This window comes from Anopheles moucheti, chromosome 2, assembly GCF_943734755.1.
Source record: "Anopheles moucheti chromosome 2, idAnoMoucSN_F20_07, whole genome shotgun sequence".
Taxonomy (NCBI): Eukaryota; Metazoa; Arthropoda; class Insecta; order Diptera; family Culicidae; genus Anopheles; species Anopheles moucheti.
The window spans coordinates 30,913,767-30,931,146 of record NC_069140.1 but is presented as its reverse complement, the minus strand read 5'-3'; the positions used below and the strand labels follow the sequence as shown (position 1 = coordinate 30,931,146).

The 17,380-nt window shown below is 46.0% G+C and overlaps 4 protein-coding genes across 4 annotated transcripts; 3 read left to right on the top strand and 1 right to left on the bottom strand.

Annotated features, from left to right (window-relative positions):
• Positions 1 to 694: 694 nt before the first annotated feature.
• On the top strand, positions 695 to 3,231 carry LOC128304495 (X-ray repair cross-complementing protein 6). The gene is made up of 8 exons (XM_053041691.1): positions 695 to 994; positions 1,062 to 1,678; positions 1,744 to 1,884; positions 1,960 to 2,235; positions 2,305 to 2,402; positions 2,481 to 2,758; positions 2,826 to 2,954; positions 3,055 to 3,231. Exons 1-8 carry the CDS (start codon positions 785 to 787, stop codon positions 3,172 to 3,174), a joined length of 1,869 nt encoding a protein of 622 aa, XP_052897651.1. The 5' UTR covers positions 695 to 784; the 3' UTR covers positions 3,175 to 3,231.
• LOC128304505 (arrestin domain-containing protein 4) lies at positions 3,207 to 5,964 on the bottom strand. The gene is made up of 5 exons (XM_053041702.1): positions 5,430 to 5,964; positions 4,252 to 4,589; positions 4,007 to 4,189; positions 3,744 to 3,929; positions 3,207 to 3,664 (listed from the first exon to the last, which is right to left on the bottom strand). Exons 1-5 carry the CDS (start codon positions 5,548 to 5,550, stop codon positions 3,467 to 3,469), a joined length of 1,026 nt encoding a protein of 341 aa, XP_052897662.1. The 5' UTR covers positions 5,551 to 5,964; the 3' UTR covers positions 3,207 to 3,466.
• Positions 5,965 to 6,929: 965 nt separating this feature from the next.
• On the top strand, positions 6,930 to 8,290 carry LOC128298864 (uncharacterized). Its single transcript, XM_053034667.1, has 3 exons — positions 6,930 to 7,120; positions 7,183 to 8,147; positions 8,211 to 8,290. The coding sequence occupies exons 1-3, from the start codon at positions 6,936 to 6,938 to the stop codon at positions 8,288 to 8,290; spliced, it is 1,230 nt and encodes a 409-aa protein (XP_052890627.1). The 5' UTR covers positions 6,930 to 6,935.
• Positions 8,291 to 8,935: 645 nt separating this feature from the next.
• On the top strand, positions 8,936 to 16,659 carry LOC128309611 (uncharacterized). The gene is made up of 12 exons (XM_053046045.1): positions 8,936 to 9,043; positions 9,122 to 9,242; positions 9,332 to 9,627; positions 9,689 to 10,486; positions 10,554 to 11,084; positions 11,143 to 11,611; positions 11,678 to 11,789; positions 11,862 to 13,730; positions 13,813 to 15,081; positions 15,133 to 15,259; positions 15,302 to 16,336; positions 16,408 to 16,659. Exons 1-12 carry the CDS (start codon positions 8,962 to 8,964, stop codon positions 16,467 to 16,469), a joined length of 6,771 nt encoding a protein of 2,256 aa, XP_052902005.1. The 5' UTR covers positions 8,936 to 8,961; the 3' UTR covers positions 16,470 to 16,659.
• The last annotated feature ends 721 nt before the right edge of the window (positions 16,660 to 17,380 follow it).

The window sequence follows — 17,380 nt, the reverse complement described above, 5'->3', positions numbered from 1 at the left end:
CGATCATGTTTAAAATAATAATATGAACGAATCATCTCATTTGAAAATACACTCGTTACAAAAAAAAAACCACACAATTTTTGCATTTTTTATGATGAGGCACCAAACAAATCATTTGGCAACGAATGTCATTTCGTTAGCGGCTTTACAATTTGTTTGTAAACAAAAGCTTCGCCGACCCCACAAATACCTACCGGCTTAAAGCTTTTTCGTGGCTTTTAATCCTGCAATCGATTCCTTTTTCTGTTGGCTCCATTGGTCCATTGGACAGCTGGTATTACGTATCGTTCATGTTTAACACACTAAATTAAACTAACGAATCGGATCAATAAATTAGCCTCGGCTGCTACGATGCGATAGATTATCGACCTTTTTTGTCGCAGTGCAGCGTACGAAAAAGCCGGCGGGAACACTGCTACACATAGTACAGAAGCTGGTTCAAAAACATACACCTCCTGTTGGCACAAATATTATACTCCACATTTACGATATTCAATCAACATTTATTACGTGCACAATACAAAAAGGCCGTCGAAAAACGCTACACATTTTCAAAGAATAATATTTTTATGCCGAACTCAATCACAATGGCGAATGCACTGACAGCAAGCGCCGTTGGCGCATGACAGTTGGGTGCATAGTCTTTTTCAATGGTGCGGTGTGTTGTTCTGTTTTGGCGCAGTTTCCACGACTTTTCGTGTAAATTGCTCAACGTTTTGTTGTGAGTAGTTCGGATGTAAATTTATTTTCTGATGCCAGTGAACATACGCAACTGGGAGTCGCAATGAGTGCTGATTGGCGTGCGAACCGATCCGACGATGAGGACGATGAGTATGAAGAAGCTTTTGCTGGCCGTACGGGTGTCATATTGGCCGTGGACTGTGCCGGTTACATGTTCGAACAGGAAGGTGACTCAGAAACCCGGTTTGTAGAAGTGCTCCACATCGTCGAGGCCACGATGCGCAACAAGGTGGTTGCCAACGAAACGGATTTGGTAAGTTTATGTCGCTTCTGCACGTGGATTATCTACCTATCAATTAAAAAGAAATTATCTTTTTCAGGTTGGAGTAGTTTTTTATAATACCAAGAACAATCCCGCACCGGAAAGCGAGGATGAACTGCAACCGGGTTTAGTTGCACCACGGCAATGTGCTATCTACATTCCGCTGGGCAGCACCTCAGCGGAAATGATTCGCAAAGTGCGTGGAATGCGCGAATCAAGCGATCTGTGTGGGTTCGATACCAAGTTTGGCCACTCAGAGAGTACCAGTCTATCAAACGTATTGTGGCTCTGTTCACGAATCTTTTCCCACTGTGGGTACAAGCTGTGTCAATCGACAATCATACTGTTTACGAGCAATGATACACCGCACGATAGTAGTACCAACGAGTATCAGCAAGCATTGGTAAAGGCGCGTGATTTGCAGCAGAAAGACATTTTTGTAGATCTGGTACCCATGAGCAGTAAGTTTAATTGCGACAAGTTCTACAAAGAGTTCCTGTGCACCGTACTGGCCGAAGATATGAGCGATTTCGAGGCACCAGCGTATGAAGCATCCAAGGCTAGGCTTCTGCACCGATTGTTTGTCAAAAGCTATAAAAAGCGATCGATGGCTCATCTGAAGTGGCATCTTTCGGATGATGTAGCACTTGGAGTGAATGTTTATACTTTGAGAAGGTGTGGTTTTTGTGTCCCACCGGTGTCCAACTTTTTATTTATACTAGCATTCGATCTTTCTCTAGGAGCCCACGTTATCCTAAAAAAGTACGACTGTTAAGAACAACCAACGAAGTGATCGTATCGAAACGCGTTCACATGACAAGCACCATTTCCGAGGATGGAGAACAGGAAACAACTAAAGCCATCTTACCTGGTGAGCAAAGGTACTGAAAAGCAAAGCGAATCAAGCTGAGAATGAAACCATACCCGCTAATATTATGTTTTTGTTTTCATTACAGAAAATCGATTACGATCGGTGGCGAAAAAGTATCGTTTAAACCGGATGAAGTGGCTCATATGAAACAGCTGCTGCCTCCTGGAATACGTCTTTTGGGGTTCAAACCTGCATCAGTGATCGACGCAACTATTCAAATTCGCAGCTGTCTATTCCTGTATCCTAATGAGGGCTATATTAACGGATCGACTACATTGTTTCGGGCGCTGTATGAAAAATGTCTTGAGAAAAACCAGGTTGCCTTCTGTATGCTTACTATGCGACGAAAGCAACCAACGAAGTAAGTGGCGCAGAAAGATCAACCATAATGGAGATCGACACTAATGCTAATATTGTTTTATCCATGCAGGTTGGTTGCTCTGATTCCACAGCAGGAGTTAGCTCACGATCCTATGGGTGAGGCAGATAGACACTGTGGTTTTCGTGTTAAGTTTATTCCTTTTGCTGGTATGTTAGATCATATTAACAGAGGACGTACAGGGTTATCCGGTAAATAAAAAAGCGCACTGTTCTCTGTTCCTCAAGGTGATATCCGGAAGTTGTCCATGCTCGAAGAAGGTTCAACCCCGGAGGTGACAGATGAGCAGACGGACCTGTTTAAAAAGTTGGTTAAAAAGGTGAAGTTTAAATTTCACCCGTCACACTTCGAGGATCCGTCGTCCCAAAATCTGTACATCAATATCGAGTCGCTAATGTTTGATGTGGAAGATGCAGAGCTTATCGACTCTACGCAACCAGATTGTGAACGAATCGATTCGAAACTGGAACCAATTTTGGCCGACATGGAGCGTATGTTTGGCAAGGTATTATTGTACATACATACTCTACACTGTTGATAAAAGCTTACTTTAACGGCAACATATCTTTTAGGACTCTGAAGAAGCACCAAAGCGTCGTCGGAATGAAGGAGCAGATAATGATGATGAACCCAGAACGAAAGGGGCACGAGTTGCGCCAGTCAACGATGAAGAACTGGTCGAAATGGTGAAACAAGGCAAAGTATGGGAGTAGTTTACGTTAATCCAAACCTGGGGCACTAACATGTCCCTAAAGTGTAAAGAAAGGTTGATAAATTATCTCTTTTTTTCCTTCTTTTAAGATGGCGAGTTTAACCGTGGCCGTACTTAAACAGTACCTTCAAAAACAAGGAGCTACTGGACTTTCCGGGCTGACAAAATCGGGTCTAGTTGATAAGATTCTAGCAATACAAGACGATTGACGCATTTGGAATGTTTAAACTTGTGTGAGGTTTAGGGTAAAATAATAGTTGTGTTGAATTATATTTAGGCTTTCAAGTTTCTTTACACAAATTGTCATTCATACTCTCACAGTAACTCATTACTTCATCGCGTAACGTTCGTTGGTCATTCGGAAAGACCCTGCCACTAACTTTACTAACCTCGTGATGTATGGCACCATCGATCGGTCCATTATGCGTTCCTTCTAGTGGGCTATACCTTATCCACTCCAACCGTACCGACCGTTCTCGGGTAAACAGGGAGCTCTCATCGTTATTTTTGATCGTTTTTCTCGTGTAACCAGGGCCGAAAGATTGGCAATGTGGAGGGATAGTGTGTTTCCGGTTTGTAAATGGTTTCGGCCCACTCGTTCGTGTCGTCACCGTCCGCCGTTTTGAAAGGGTACGTACCGAGCGTGATCGGTAGCTGCAGTTTAATTTGTTTTTCCAACGATTTCGGTTCTATTAAGAACTGGGGAAGAAAATGCAAAAGGTGGAGAAGATGTTGAAATCAATCGAAGCTACTGATTAGCTACCTCCCCGTTACTTACACAAACGTCGTACTGAATCCGTATTAGATGACAGCCGCGCAGGTTCGTTGGTGGCAGCGGCGGCACATAGAGGGATTCATTCTGCCATTCATCCCTGTGACCGGCCCGTATCTTTCCCCGGGCTATCACTGCCAGCTCTCGCTTTTCTGTCTGCATAACTTTATCACGCGCGAAATACTGTATCGTCTGTAATGTAACAGCGGAAGGTTTCGTTAAGCATATGATATTGCCCATTTGCCATCGCACGCTACTGGCAAACATACCTCCGTAAGAGCAGCTTTTGTGGACTTAATCGTAACACTGCTAGCGTTTGTAACCGTCGCCGTTATCATAATGGACTCGCCCGGTACATATCCGCCACGATCGAGAATGATTTTACACTTAACGATCCCTCCGCCCACGCATGCCATGCCGAGATTATGCTCGATGTTACATTTGAACGGATCCTAAAATGGAAAACATATACACGTACACGTACATCGAACACTACCAACCCTGTAACGCCTACCGCCAGATACGGTTGCTCAAGGTTCAAATCGATTGGATTCATCACGATGAACACCTGGTGGTTTTTGTGTATCAGCCCGGATGGTTCGCGCAGACCGGCCTTGCAGTAGTACTGCACCCAACCGTACCGTCCGAGAAAGGTCGACGGCAGATCGACCGGCAGGCCGAGCTTGAACGGGAAGCTGTGTATGCCGGGGGACAGGATCGTGGGACCTTGGTTGTCGGAATCGCCCAGCAGTCGCATTCGAAAATCGATATAGTTCTCCTTGTCGTACGATCGCTCGTGGCGCGTCGAACGCACACGCACAACGCACTCGCCAACGACATGGAAATGAAGTCCTATAAATGGAAGAAACGTCCATCAGCAATTGCATCCATTAATTTACGTAATAGCTGTAGTGAGTTATTTATTGTGATTTTTTTTTTTGTTGCGGATTTTTCGTTGATGCCATTCCTCCCCAAGGCCGTTGTTGCTTTATACGATGCAGAAGCAATGCATATGGTGCGGGTATGGGTAAATGAAGTCACCGATAACTAGTTAGTCGGGAGGCCAGATAGGTCAATGGTTGTAGAATCTCATAAGAAAGAAGAAGGGAAGATATCCGTTCCATAGGTTTTAGCTATGATGTCATCTTCCCGAATGGAGTTTGTTGTAAAACGTGAGTCTCGTTGATGATAAAGATAAGCATTAAAAATGGCTAGAATAATTCAACGGTCACACGTGCTGTACCGTTCAAGATCACCAATATTTATTTTCCAGCTTTGCTCTCCATTCGGAACACCTTAGTCAATTTGACTGGTTGATTAAGTTTCAAAATAGCTGACGACTGGATGATCAAGCGATTGTTTGTCCAGGCGTGCTCGTTTGAAGTAAACCAACGTCACCCGATCCGACAGAAATGGAAAAAAAACAAAACTGGAAACGCACACCACGGTATGGCCCATCGAGGGCGCGCAACCACATCTATTACACAAGCACACAAGGCGGCGGATGGCGTACGAACGGACGGGCAGCGCGAAAGGAAGAAGATTATTGAACGCGACGGCCTCGTAGGTTGAAGGTTAGCGAAGAGCCACTGATTCAACACGCCGCCGTAGCGACACCCCATGAGTGACGTTGCGACACACATTACACGGACGGGATCGTACAGGGTGTAAAGTTGGGAAAACACAACTCACCCAACACCGGTGTGTCGTCCTGCAGCTCCAACAGTACCCGCCCGGAAAGAAACTGTCCCGGGAAGTACAGCAGCGACGTGTTGTCGAAGAGGATCAGAAACTTAAGCAACTTCCGTGGCATCTTGTCGCAAACGGCCGTCGGCCGTCCCGTGCACCTTGGGGTAGGGTGTGATGTGTACTTTCAGCGCCGCCCAACCGTGGTGGTGTCATTGAGTGGAGACGATATCTGGTGATGTGTGTTGTTTGATCGCGCCACCACACCATTCACCCCGATCGACAGCCCGATACAGCTACAGCTATGCGAAGCTAACGGTTCAATCCTACTCGCAATTCCGCCCCATCGCTGGTGGGTTTCGGGAAGTCACTCGGGCTGCGCACAAGATTCGGGCACAATTAGTCACACTGCACACACTACTAATTGCTGCAATGGCGATCACTGCACAGGCGGGTACGGGTTTATGCTACACGCGATCAAGAGACACACAGCAGCACCAGCACCATATAACTGCTGCGATCATAACTTCCTTCTCGCTAGCAGCCCTCCGTTAGTACCAGCTTAAACCGAGCGAATGAACGCAACGCGCAGGTTCCACCAACCATGCTCCACCGCCCGAGTATACGGACGCGCCATTCGTGCCCGTGTGTTCGTAGCATATTCAGCATGTTACCACCCTTGTACGGCTCATCGCTGTTTGTGTGTGTGTCGTTTCCACGAGGGTGTGTTAGTGGACAGCAGATGAAATGATGTAAACCTTCAGCAACGTCATCCCCCACCCGGGTGAGCGGAAGAGCCCCACACGCAGCCCCGTGTGTCCAGGGGCTTTATGCTTTATGTTTACGGTTTCTTGTACTTCGATCTCTGCTCTTCCAGCGGTGCGGTTTGGAGTGTGTTGCGTGGTGTGTCTCCCTCGCGCGTCCGCAACAACTGTGTGCGTTTACTCACCTAAGTGAGACCCATATTGGAGTCACCGTTTTGGGGGTGATTTTTTAAAAGGCTCGTCGCTTGTTGCCGTCGCAAGTCTTTTGTGTACATGAATGAATCTCGATGAAATTAATGGCGGGTTTTGCGAGGGCGCTTTTAAAAGAAATTGTTCGGCATTGTTTGTAAAGCGTATTTTACATTAACAACTAAATCTAGTCAGTAAGACTTGAAAAGCTGCACGATTTGTCGCTTTGGGACTGCTGTTTTTTTCTGGAATTTGCTCGAGGCCATCGTTTGTTTTTGTTTTGCTTCTGTATCCAACTTTAAAAGAGTACCTTGGTTCGGATGTAGTAAAACATGTTCGTCGATTTTTGCTGTTAACAAAAATTATGAAAGTAAAATGTGTATGATCACATGGTGTGGGATGAGTAGGAATGAATACAAAAGTCACGTTCGTCGATATTGTTTTTAAACATTTAGTTTACATCGTTCTCAGAACGACCTTTGAGAAAAGGAGTTAGAAAGTTTATAAATAAAGGTACACACGGCTCAATTTCATGAAGTTTTGTAAGAACGTTGGGACAATGATCATAGCGCGAGTTGTCGTGGTTTGCATTTGCCTCGTTTCTCTTACATTTTCCCGTCCTGCTTTCCGCTTGAGAACCGCCGGTAGGCTCGCAGGAACACATCGCACTGTACCGTTCAAAATCAAGCGACAAACGGACGATCTTCATCGGAGGATACTGAAAGTTGATCCATCGCATTATGGGTAAGTAGACAAACAAATAACTGCTTACCTTTTTTCCTACTTAACGGAATTACTACTTGTAGGGAACAATTTTCTCCCGAAGAGCACAGTAACGAATCGATGACACAATTGCGACAAAAAGCATCGATTGCCGAAGTTTTCCGACACCGGCTGATGGCATGTGGATTGATAACAACCAAATCACCCGAACGGTGGAGAGATCGGCTGATGGCTGAATTGGACGAAATAGTTACGGAGATAGAGCATCGTTGTGCGTTGTGTAAAACGCTATACGATGGACCCTGCCGATATGAAGTGCTCCGTAGCCTTTTTGATCCATGTCCCGCTTGCTGTCGGAGGAAAAGCGCCAAAACACGGCTCTTACTTACGCTTCAAAAAGTGCTGGAACAATCGTTGAACAGTGAGAACGCACAAAGTGATAGCAGTGTTGGGCCTGAGGATGAGAACGAGGGTTATGATTCGAACGTATGGCCCATTACGGAAATACCTATGAGTAGGAAAACAAGAAGCACAACAGAGATGCCTACCGAGCCAACAGCACGATCGGTTGGAATCCATCGAGATGATCACGCATTAGGTTCTCCCGTACAACATCCTAGCCATAAAGTCCCATGGAGATCACAACCGTCAGCAATCGAGTTCAAATCATCGCTTAGCGGGCAAGAATCAGCATCGGTTCAAAATCATACCAACGTTCTAAACTACGGTACAGAGTCTTCCGCAGTTCATATCATCGACGGACAGCCTGTGGATAATGTGCACGATTTCCTGCAGCAGTACATGAACCTCGTGTACGGTGGACAATCGGGCAATGAGCAAAGGAAGCAGTTTTTTCTTGACCAATTATGCCGAAATGCAACCAACGGAACAATCGTACTGCAGTGCCAAGATATTGCCGGACGGCGAAAAGCGCGATCCTCAGAAAACGTCACTGCGGAAAAAATATCGGCTTGGAATGTTGGTGAAGGTGCCAACGCCTCAAGTGACGTTCAAAAATCGCTACTTTTTACTACCCCATCCATGAATGGTAAATTTATATTGTGATTTTACTAGTAGGTGCTTAATGAAAAGATTTTTTTTTGTTTTTTAGATTTAAGAACAAAAGATGTCGGTTGTCGGTCGTGTTGGACACTTGGTAGAAAAAGACATCTATGGGAAGGATTCAATTGAATGGAAATGTAATGTTAATGTTAATGAATAATATATTTGCTCTTCAAGGTTATTGGGCCATCTTTCTTGAATTGAACGGACTCCTGGCAATTCTTAAATGGTTGTTTCTTATTCACTTCCATCTTCTTTTTGAACATATGTTTCTGATTAGTATTGCAAGTTAAAAAGGAATTATAATGCTGTACAAGAGAATCTACATTTTAAACATTTTTACATGATAAAAGTCCCATAGAAATTTGAATTTGTCTGCTTCATCGATTGATCGATAATAAATTCACCAGACTCGATGTTGAAAATTCGAGGTGCGAACCATCGTACGTGTAATCAGCTCTTAAGCAACCCTATTTTTTAAAGCACCCCCAGCATTTTAAAAGTAGTGATTGCTTTTTCCTAAACTGTGGTCCATTTTCTTGCCACTTTGTTAAATATTTTAAGTTATTTTTAGCCTTTCAGCTAAAATAATTGCATATTTGCACTCAGTTGCCATTGATTATTGACATCCGTGTAGCAGCTGCTGGAGAGCTGTCAAAAACGCTCGATGCAAAACCGGCGCGTGTAGAGCGTGAAAGAAACGCAGAAAGCAGCGGCATCAATCTTTTGTACATCTTCAGCTTACCTAAATCTACCGATAGTTTAGTAATATAATCAGCAATAATACAAACAACAGAACAATGTCGTCCGACATCAGCCTGGAATTGGTGAATGTTTTGTCGTACACACGCGAACATAGTGCGGAAAGTTCGGACACGGAAGGTTTATGATTGCGGCATTCCTGCAGATGGCAACACACAAGTTACGCTAATTTGGACCCTTTTCTTGTTTGGTTTGCAGAAAAATGTGGTGTACTCGAAAGGAATGGAATCACCTGGTATGCCCGTGGTTCCGTGCTGGAAGTGTTTAACATGAATTCTAGCTTTAAGGTTATTTCACACAATTTTCATCCATGCACTAGGTGAGCTTGTCGGCCCGCGCATTTCATCGGAAGAGAATAACATGTCCAGTGGGGCTTCATGTTTGATGCTCTGCTTTGTATACTTGTAGCAAATCCAAACCATGCACGGTCGTATGTGTGGAAGAAGTGGAAGCGATGCGGTTTGCGCTTCTTGCCGTGGGACTGAAACTGAGCAGCGAACAGTCTCAGATAGTGTTTCTCACCGTGCGCGGAGGTCGCGAGGTTGGACGCATTGATGTGCAGGAAGATGTGAAACTGTTGCGCTACATCGACTCTAACTCTTGTTCCAACGGGCTGCTGAGCAAGTACCAGGGTTGTCTTGCTGCCGGAACCGAAGATGGCAAAGTCATACTGATAGATCTTTGCTTCAGGCGGTTACAAAATGGTAAGTAGTTCCTGCAGCGATTCGTTTTGTCCATCCACTTTCATATAACAATAACTTGCAGGATTTGGCACGGAGGTGGCTATGAATGAACCCGGTAAACGGCAATGCCACATAGAGTTCTCGCGCGGAAACATTAAACATTTGACACAGAACCACGAGAAGATCCAAGAACGTGAACTGTACTTTGGATTGCAATTGAGCCACAACGAGCAAGCATCGGTGGAGTGCATTCTGGACATTGTCCCGTTGAAAGTTATCTGTATCGGATTCGCGGACGGTACCGTTCTGCTCTGGGATTTGGTTGATCATTCCATAATGCACCGAATATCACCGCCGACGGAGGATTGCGCAGCAGTTGCACTGAACTACGTTGAACCCAGTGATGATCCAAAGGCTTGTATGTATCTGTGGATACTCTATGCGCACCCTGAGGGTGCCTTCGCCTTTTTGCACATGATAATGTGCGAGGAAAAGTACAGCCAGCAGGGAGCGTTTGTGTACGATCAGTTTGTATCGTGCTCGTCGGTGCTCAATCTCACCAGCTACGATCCGGGAAGTGTTCCGTTGAACGTGCAAACCGTCACGAAAAAGGTTTTCCAAGAGGACGAACCAATCACGCTGAGCGTGTTGAGCTGGATAGGTTCAAACGGCATGACCACGGTGCTGGTGTTTGATCTGAACCAATGGTACAAGGCAGAGATGCCGTACGAATGCGACTGGCAGCAGGAGCTGACCCACACGGTTGTATTTCACTTGAAGGAAGAAAGTTTCCACGCCCGGCTTAACGAGCGTTCGTTGGTGCTCTTTCGATCGATTCAGCGACCGGAAGAACATTTCTATCCCAGCTCGTTGGCATTCGGTAAGCATTTGTTCGCTATTAGCCTTTAACAATGCTTTCTAATTCATACACTTGTACTGCTACACAGACATCACGAACTTTAACGGCATCAATTGCACCACACACCGATGGATTGGTTTGCAGAACAAATTGCTTCAGTATCTCGAACAGGACGGTGCAAATAGCGTCATTCACCCAGCTGGACTGTATGGAATGCTTTGTCGCGCCGCCCTGTTGCCACAGTTCCATGAACCCATATCGCCCTCCGATGGCATTATGAAGGAACAGCGTGAATTTGTCCTTTCGCTTGGGTTGGAATATAACTGCCACATGTTTTTGCAAAGCTGTATCGATCTGTGGGCCGACGGGAGCCACCTCGGAGCGGAACCCGAACAGGGTGTATCGCTTTCGACAATAACGGACTGGATTTGGAATCGTTCGAAGGCGCTAAAGTCGGTATGCAATCGTATGCTAGCAGCGCTTATGACCGAACAGGCTGGCAGACGGGTTGATGCGCGAACTCAGGATGCGCTTTCGCATTGTACTCGGCAAATGAAACAGTTAGCGGAGCTGTATCGAACGATCATAACCGATTGTTTGGAATTTATACCAGAAAATGGCAAGTTTTCCACGAGAGAAATGAGAAACGTGAGATAATTTTCATATTTACCTTACAGTTCAGGGACGTCTTATGAAAGAGTCAGCCTCTATTACGGCAGCGGCAGAATACCAGGACATTCTTCAGTGGCTTCTTCATATTGGTATTCTACCAGAGGCGTCTACACCGGATGAAGATTTGGAGAGCGATTGCTTACTGCTGGTGGCGTATCCATACGCCCGACTGTTGGAATTCTATCGCAAGCGGCGACACATGTTGGACGAGCAAAAGAGTAAAGCCGTTCCCGATTTATCGACTTCCGGCAAACTGCTCTTCATCGATAACTATCTGGAGCATGAATTTGATGCTGAGACCGTTTGGAAGGCGTGGCATGAAGATAGCCCCGTTAACAGACAGGCAGTCTATCCACCGTGCTCGATACAGAAAGCGTTGCGCATTTTGCTCATTCCCGATGCACCACTGGAACGGAAACTCGTGGTGCTTCTGTATCTATTCATGGATGTTGTTGCAGCTGTGGAGGATGAACGGTAATTTGATGTTTGCGTCTTCTATCGTAAGTTATGCATGCTAACGATCGCTTTTCTTCGTCATAGATTTTTAAATGTTGTACGCCAGTTAGAGAAATTTCCACGTGTGTTTAACGTGAAGATTGGGTTGATGGAACGTGTGCGCGCATTTTGGCATTTGGATCATGGAAACGTATCGGTAAGGTTAACTAACTAGCGTAACGATCCCTTTATATAGCATTATTTTAAACCATATATCTTTTTCCTGCAGGAAACGGTTAATGAATTTCTTTCGCCTTTATCTACTACGATCGAATTTCCCCAATGGCACCGAGAATTAACGGTGTCAGTATTGTTGCGTCTGAAAGCTCCAAACCTTGCACTAAAAGTGCTTCGAGCCCCGGGAAGTCCGGTTTCACCGCAACTGGAATTAACGACACTGGTGCAAAATAATCTTATCTCGGAAGCGTTTAGCTTGCAGCGCCGTACACCGCAACCGGACGGCCGTCAGTTGGTTTGGTTCATTGAGGCCATCCTGATGGCCGGTACACCGGAAACACTGCTGGAGTTTGCACTCAACGATGATGAAAAACATGTGCTGCGAAGCTATCTTCGAGACTGTCCGCTGGAAACGAGCGATAGCCTAATGTTGGGCCATCTGTTACAGAATTTAGAATTTGTGGAAGCAGTACAGTTTGTGGATCGTTTGGGCCGGAAACGTAACGTGGAGGTGCAGAAGGAAATTCTTGGCCTTTACCACAATGCACTTGATCCCATGAGTCAACAGTTGGCGTATCTGACGTATCAGCATCCAAATGAGCTGGAACCGAAGCTTGCACAGGGAAATGATCCAAATTCGTCACACACGCTGGAAACGTTAAGTTCGGGTCTGATACGTCACCGAGCCGATTTCCGTGTGCGCGTACTGCATCAATCAATAGCGGCTGTGAAGGAAGCTGCGATCAAGACGGGTCTGCAGCACGATCGTCCGTTCTTGGATAAACCGAGTCTCGGTGTGTTCCAATGTCGGCCTACGGTACGCAGTTTAAATGTTTGCTATCCGGTCCGATTGGATCCGTCAATGAACAAGCGGCGTCAGCGAGACTGGGATGTTTCGGACGAGGATCTGGCGAAGGGTCGAAAACCGTCCGCACCGCTGCTGAACGAAGAGGATGGGTACGGAAATCCTAGAAAGAAACGGTACTTTGGACCGGAACACATTGCGGCGACAAATGAAAGCACAGTACGAAGGAAGTTTGCCAATTTCGAAGCACCCGTACCGGTGATTCCCGAGTTTCGACCAATGAAACCAAAATTCAACTTTAACGCAGCCAATTCAACACTCATATCCAGCATGGAGCGGGCAGCCGAGAAATCGACCAGTCATTCACCAAGCATTTTTCTTACAACGCCACCGTTTGCGAAGAAGCAACAGCTCCAACGAGATGTGCAGAATCGTTCGGATTCGGCAGATTCAGAGGAAGCACATGATGATTCCTATACGCCTCCGGGGATTCTGAAGTCGAGCCAATCGTTACATGGTCGTAACAGTTCTCCGATACCTCATGATCGTACACCAGTGGAAGCGGAAGAAAAAGTGCTGCGCTTTGATTTGCCAGCTGGATCTACTCTTGAGGATTCTTGCTTGGTAGATAGCATGAAACAGCAACCGAATGAAGATGTGGTGGCTGATGTAGCTGACGCCGATGTGGGTACACCGGTGGTACGCCGTGATCTCGACTTATCGACCATCTCCAACGATGATTTCTACTCACCGGAAGTTACAATGGAACAAAACAGTTTTCAGCAAGTGCTTACTTCAGGTGTGCTGCACGGACGTCGATCGATACACAGTTCCAGCGCGGACACTCCTATCCCTGATCTGCCCGTGGATGCTGGGAATAACATCGCGATCATCATTGAAGATCACTGCGAGGATGATTGCTCGAGTAAGGTGGATGCATACGAACAACAGGAGGAGCAAAATATGGAAATGGAAGTGGATGAGGGAAATGTACCACCGTCGAATATAAATGTGTTCGTGATCGATGATAGCGATGGAGAGCCAATGAACAGTAATCAAGAACAACCGGCGGTTGATGATAAATGTGATGGAATTGTGATCCATGATGAACACGTTGCTGAGTGAGTATTGGTTGTATTTACTATTGGCAAAATGATCTCTAACATATCTATTCATGTTTTTTAGGAATGAATGTGAGAAAACTTTGACGGATGAAATTGCCACTGATGGGAGTGAATTAATGGGCGAAAGAAAGCCTGGGGAACTGCGAGACGATACTCAGCAAAGCGTAGCCATGGAAGAGAAAGGTGTCGTAGATGTCACCTTATCGGTTATTGATGAGGAAGAGGAGGAAGACGAAGAGGAAGAGGAGGAAGAAATAGAATATGAGGAGTATGAATTATTTGAACACATTGATGATGATGAAGATGTTTATGAAGAATCGATAGCGGATGAGCAGGACGTTGAACGTCATGAAGAATCCAGCGATAATCAAGATGTAGATGATGTTGATGATGATGAGGACAGCGTATTGGAAGTGATCGATCTCAGCGATGAGGAAGAGGCAGTTCCACAGGGCCCGCAAGACATCAATCATCCAGAGGAAATAATCTTCAGTTCCTCAGAATCTTCTTCGACCTCGTCTTCTGATGGCGATGATATGGCCCCGCAAGGTGCCGCATTGATAAATGTAGCGGATCAAGTCGAGATCGCAGCCAGTGATGGATCTGATGCCGAAAGTAGCCCGCAAGAATGGCATTACGAAGAGTTGCCTACTGATGCAAACGTTCAAAATCTTTACGATGATATCATTGAGCTAGATAGGGTTGGTGAACAGCTTGAAGAGGAAGCATTTGCAAGCACAACTCCCGATGATGCTATGGGTTACATTCAGGTACCCACGACATCTTCGTCAACCCACCGTACTGAAGGTGAAAGATTGACTACATCTGGGGGTGGTGATGGTGAGGCAGAATCTTCCGAAGTAGAAGATTTATCTGTACCTCAGCAAGAGGCAGATGGGGCTGTTGATGTCATTGCTGCACGGGATCTTTCGGTCGCAGGTGGTGAACAATGGCCGGATAATGTGGCTAGTTCTAGTTCGAGTCTATCTCCCGCTGTCTCATCGATGAATGCATCAGTGACGGTTGCGAGTGTCGCACCGAGTACTGCAACCACCACATCGTCACCTACATCGCCGACAGCTCCAACACAGGAGAAAGCTTTGTTTGGTCGACCAAAAAATGCACACGAGCTTGAGGTGCCGGCAATGAATTTGTCCGTCAAACCGGATGAAGCCCATGGTTCTAGCCGCAAGAATAGTAAGGGCGAAGAGAACGGACTAACGGAAGACGCGCGTGCGTTAAATCTATCTGCTGGACAGCAAGAACTGGCCGATCGGGGTGTAGGTGTAGAAGATGAAAATGTTAGCAGTAATCAAGAGGAAGAGAATGAGGATGACCGCGATGTTATCGATGAGAAGAAGAGTGATGAAGACGTTACAACGCGAGACGTACAGGAAGCGCAATCTTCGGGCGAGGTAAAAGCAGGAGAATTGGAAGGTGACGAAATGGAAGTTGATTTGCGAGTTTCAGATGATGAAGTAGCTAATGAAGGATCCGCAAAGCAGTCCACTTACCAGGAACGTGTTGAACCTGATGAATTCGGGACAACGGTTCCAGTAAAAGCAAAGTCAACAGGTCACGATGCCATGGACAATCAATACCAAGAAGCTACTCTTCAGGAAGAGTCTTTGCGGCAAGCATCAACAAGCACACACCAGTATTTATCACACCGGGATGAAGCGGAGGCCTCAACCTCGACACCACGCACGAACGTCAAAACACGGCTAATGGCCGCGTTGGAAAAATCGGCCACAACAATCGAACAATCGCAAACACCGACAAGACGGCGCAACACCCGTGCAACATCAGTAGTAGGGGAGTCAACGAATACTCCACTTTCGCCGATGCTGTCTCGCAGTCGGCGATTTACATCGGCAGACAATCTGAGCGGCACGCCGGACCCAATGCTTCCGCTCACTCCGCGACGTTCCGCACGGGCATCATCGATGGTAAAAGAGCTATTTGCCGGCAGTGGTACGCCACAGAAACGATCGCGCCGTACGTCGCAAGCATCCAACGAACCGGAAACCCAACCCGAATCCGTTGCGAACACTCCTACGAAGGAGTCTGTGGATGAACAGCAAGAACCATCGGAACGATCGTTTGCAAGCTCCACGGCTAGCAGCACGCGGCGCAGTATGCGTACGAGAAAGTTGGCCAAAACGCTACAACCACCGGAATCAACCGCTGGCACTTCTTCGGATACGCAACAGGTGACTGCTCCGATGCTCTCCGAATACTCCTCAAATCGTCGCCTCACCCGACACCAACTGGCAGTGCTGGAGAAGTCGATGGATTTGATCGGATCAAGCAGCGCACCGCGACGAACATCGGTGGATCGCAGAAGCCATGATGTGGCTGACGTCGGCGGTGATAGTGAGTCGGAATCGATCGTATCGAACGTGAGCAATCAGTCATCAGTAAGAACCACGCGATCGCGTGCTAGCCGGACCACGACCACACGCTCAAAACGTGGCGGCAGCAGTAAGCGAAATGATCCCAGCGATGATCAACATGCAGATTCCGATTCTGATCAATCGATGGTGTACGCGACCAGCCAACGTTCCGCGATGGGTTTGGAACCGATTGCGGAAGAAAGTAAGTACAAACTCGTCGTTAGTTGCAGTGCGTTACATTTTTTAATCTATGTTCTCTTTACTTTGCGCCAGGTGAAATTAACCCCGCGTCTACGCGGAAACGCCGTGGACGGCCTGCAAAAAATGGGAAGTAGTGTAAGATACAAGATACAAAAAGCAGGGGCAATAACCGTGGCTCGAAAAGAACCAATCGGGATCGTTCGGTTGCGATAGAAGCTGCTGGCTCGTTGTAAAATACATAAAATATTTGTTCGTTTAACACTTTAGAATGTGTGTCGTTTGTTGTATCTAAAATAAACATGTGTTTTTTTTGTGTCACTTTCACATCATGCTGAATATTTTAACTGTGTTTAGTAGAAAAACAATTTTACGCCGAGAGTCGTCTGGTGTCATTCTAATGACATGAGCAGCCCACCGGAGGCTAGCGAGTCACTCCACATATAAGGGGCCAACAAACCTTCTGATCATCGTCTTCTCTTTCACGGGAAAGAGAGATTTGAATGTTTTGGACAAGGCCTATGTCTCAGAGATGCTGGTTCGCACCGGAGCTATGTAAGTTCTATATTGCAGAAATTAGCTTATCAAACGTTAGCAGTAAGCTTTGAATGATTTCCGTTCACCTTCGCCTGTAAAATGGCGTTGATAATTGTTTCCTCCTACTTACCTGATGAACTTAACGCCGAATAGTTCGTCTATGTTATATATCTTATATGAACTTTGGAATCCTTTCGAATATCACGGTTTGCTTCTCATTTGAGTATTGTCCACATCCTTTTGCTTACAGTGACAATCGTTCTCCTTCGGTATGAAGTTGTTCCGATGGCCTAGTAACGAGCCCAGGATTTGTCGATCATTCATCTTCTGGTAGAATTCTCACTACAAGCACGTGTTCGCTTGCTTCATATGTTTATTTTTCTCAATTAATGAACAAAAAAAACTGATGCCTGCATTCCCTTTTGTAGTATCCTTGTTCTAAGAAGAAAACCAAATTTGGAGCATTAAAGGATGAAGATAGAGTGTAAGGAAGAAGGTAGGAGTAGCCAGC

Bases quoted from the DNA above. Each gene is read 5' to 3' on its own strand.
- LOC128304495 (XM_053041691.1), top strand. From the start codon at position 785: ATGAGTGCTGATTGGCGTGCGAACCGATCCGACGATGAGGACGATGAG. The intron at 995-1,061 runs GTAAGTTTATGT...TATCTTTTTCAG, and splicing joins TTGCCAACGAAACGGATTTG to GTTGGAGTAGTTTTTTATAA. The intron at 2,236-2,304 runs GTAAGTGGCGCA...TTATCCATGCAG, and splicing joins CGACGAAAGCAACCAACGAA to GTTGGTTGCTCTGATTCCAC.
- LOC128304505 (XM_053041702.1), bottom strand. From the start codon at position 5,550: ATGCCACGGAAGTTGCTTAAGTTTCTGATCCTCTTCGACAACACGTCG. The intron at 4,590-5,429 runs GTGAGTTGTGTT...TTCCATTTATAG, and splicing joins GGACGACACACCGGTGTTGG to GACTTCATTTCCATGTCGTT. The intron at 3,665-3,743 runs GTAAGTAACGGG...TTTCTTCCCCAG, and splicing joins GGATTCAGTACGACGTTTGT to TTCTTAATAGAACCGAAATC.
- LOC128298864 (XM_053034667.1), top strand. From the start codon at position 6,936: ATGATCATAGCGCGAGTTGTCGTGGTTTGCATTTGCCTCGTTTCTCTT. The intron at 7,121-7,182 runs GTAAGTAGACAA...TACTACTTGTAG, and splicing joins GTTGATCCATCGCATTATGG to GGAACAATTTTCTCCCGAAG. The intron at 8,148-8,210 runs GTAAATTTATAT...TTTGTTTTTTAG, and splicing joins TACTACCCCATCCATGAATG to ATTTAAGAACAAAAGATGTC.
- LOC128309611 (XM_053046045.1), top strand. From the start codon at position 8,962: ATGTCGTCCGACATCAGCCTGGAATTGGTGAATGTTTTGTCGTACACA. The intron at 9,243-9,331 runs GTGAGCTTGTCG...GTATACTTGTAG, and splicing joins AATTTTCATCCATGCACTAG to CAAATCCAAACCATGCACGG. The intron at 13,731-13,812 runs GCTGAGTGAGTA...AATGAATGTGAG, and splicing joins TGATCCATGATGAACACGTT to AAAACTTTGACGGATGAAAT.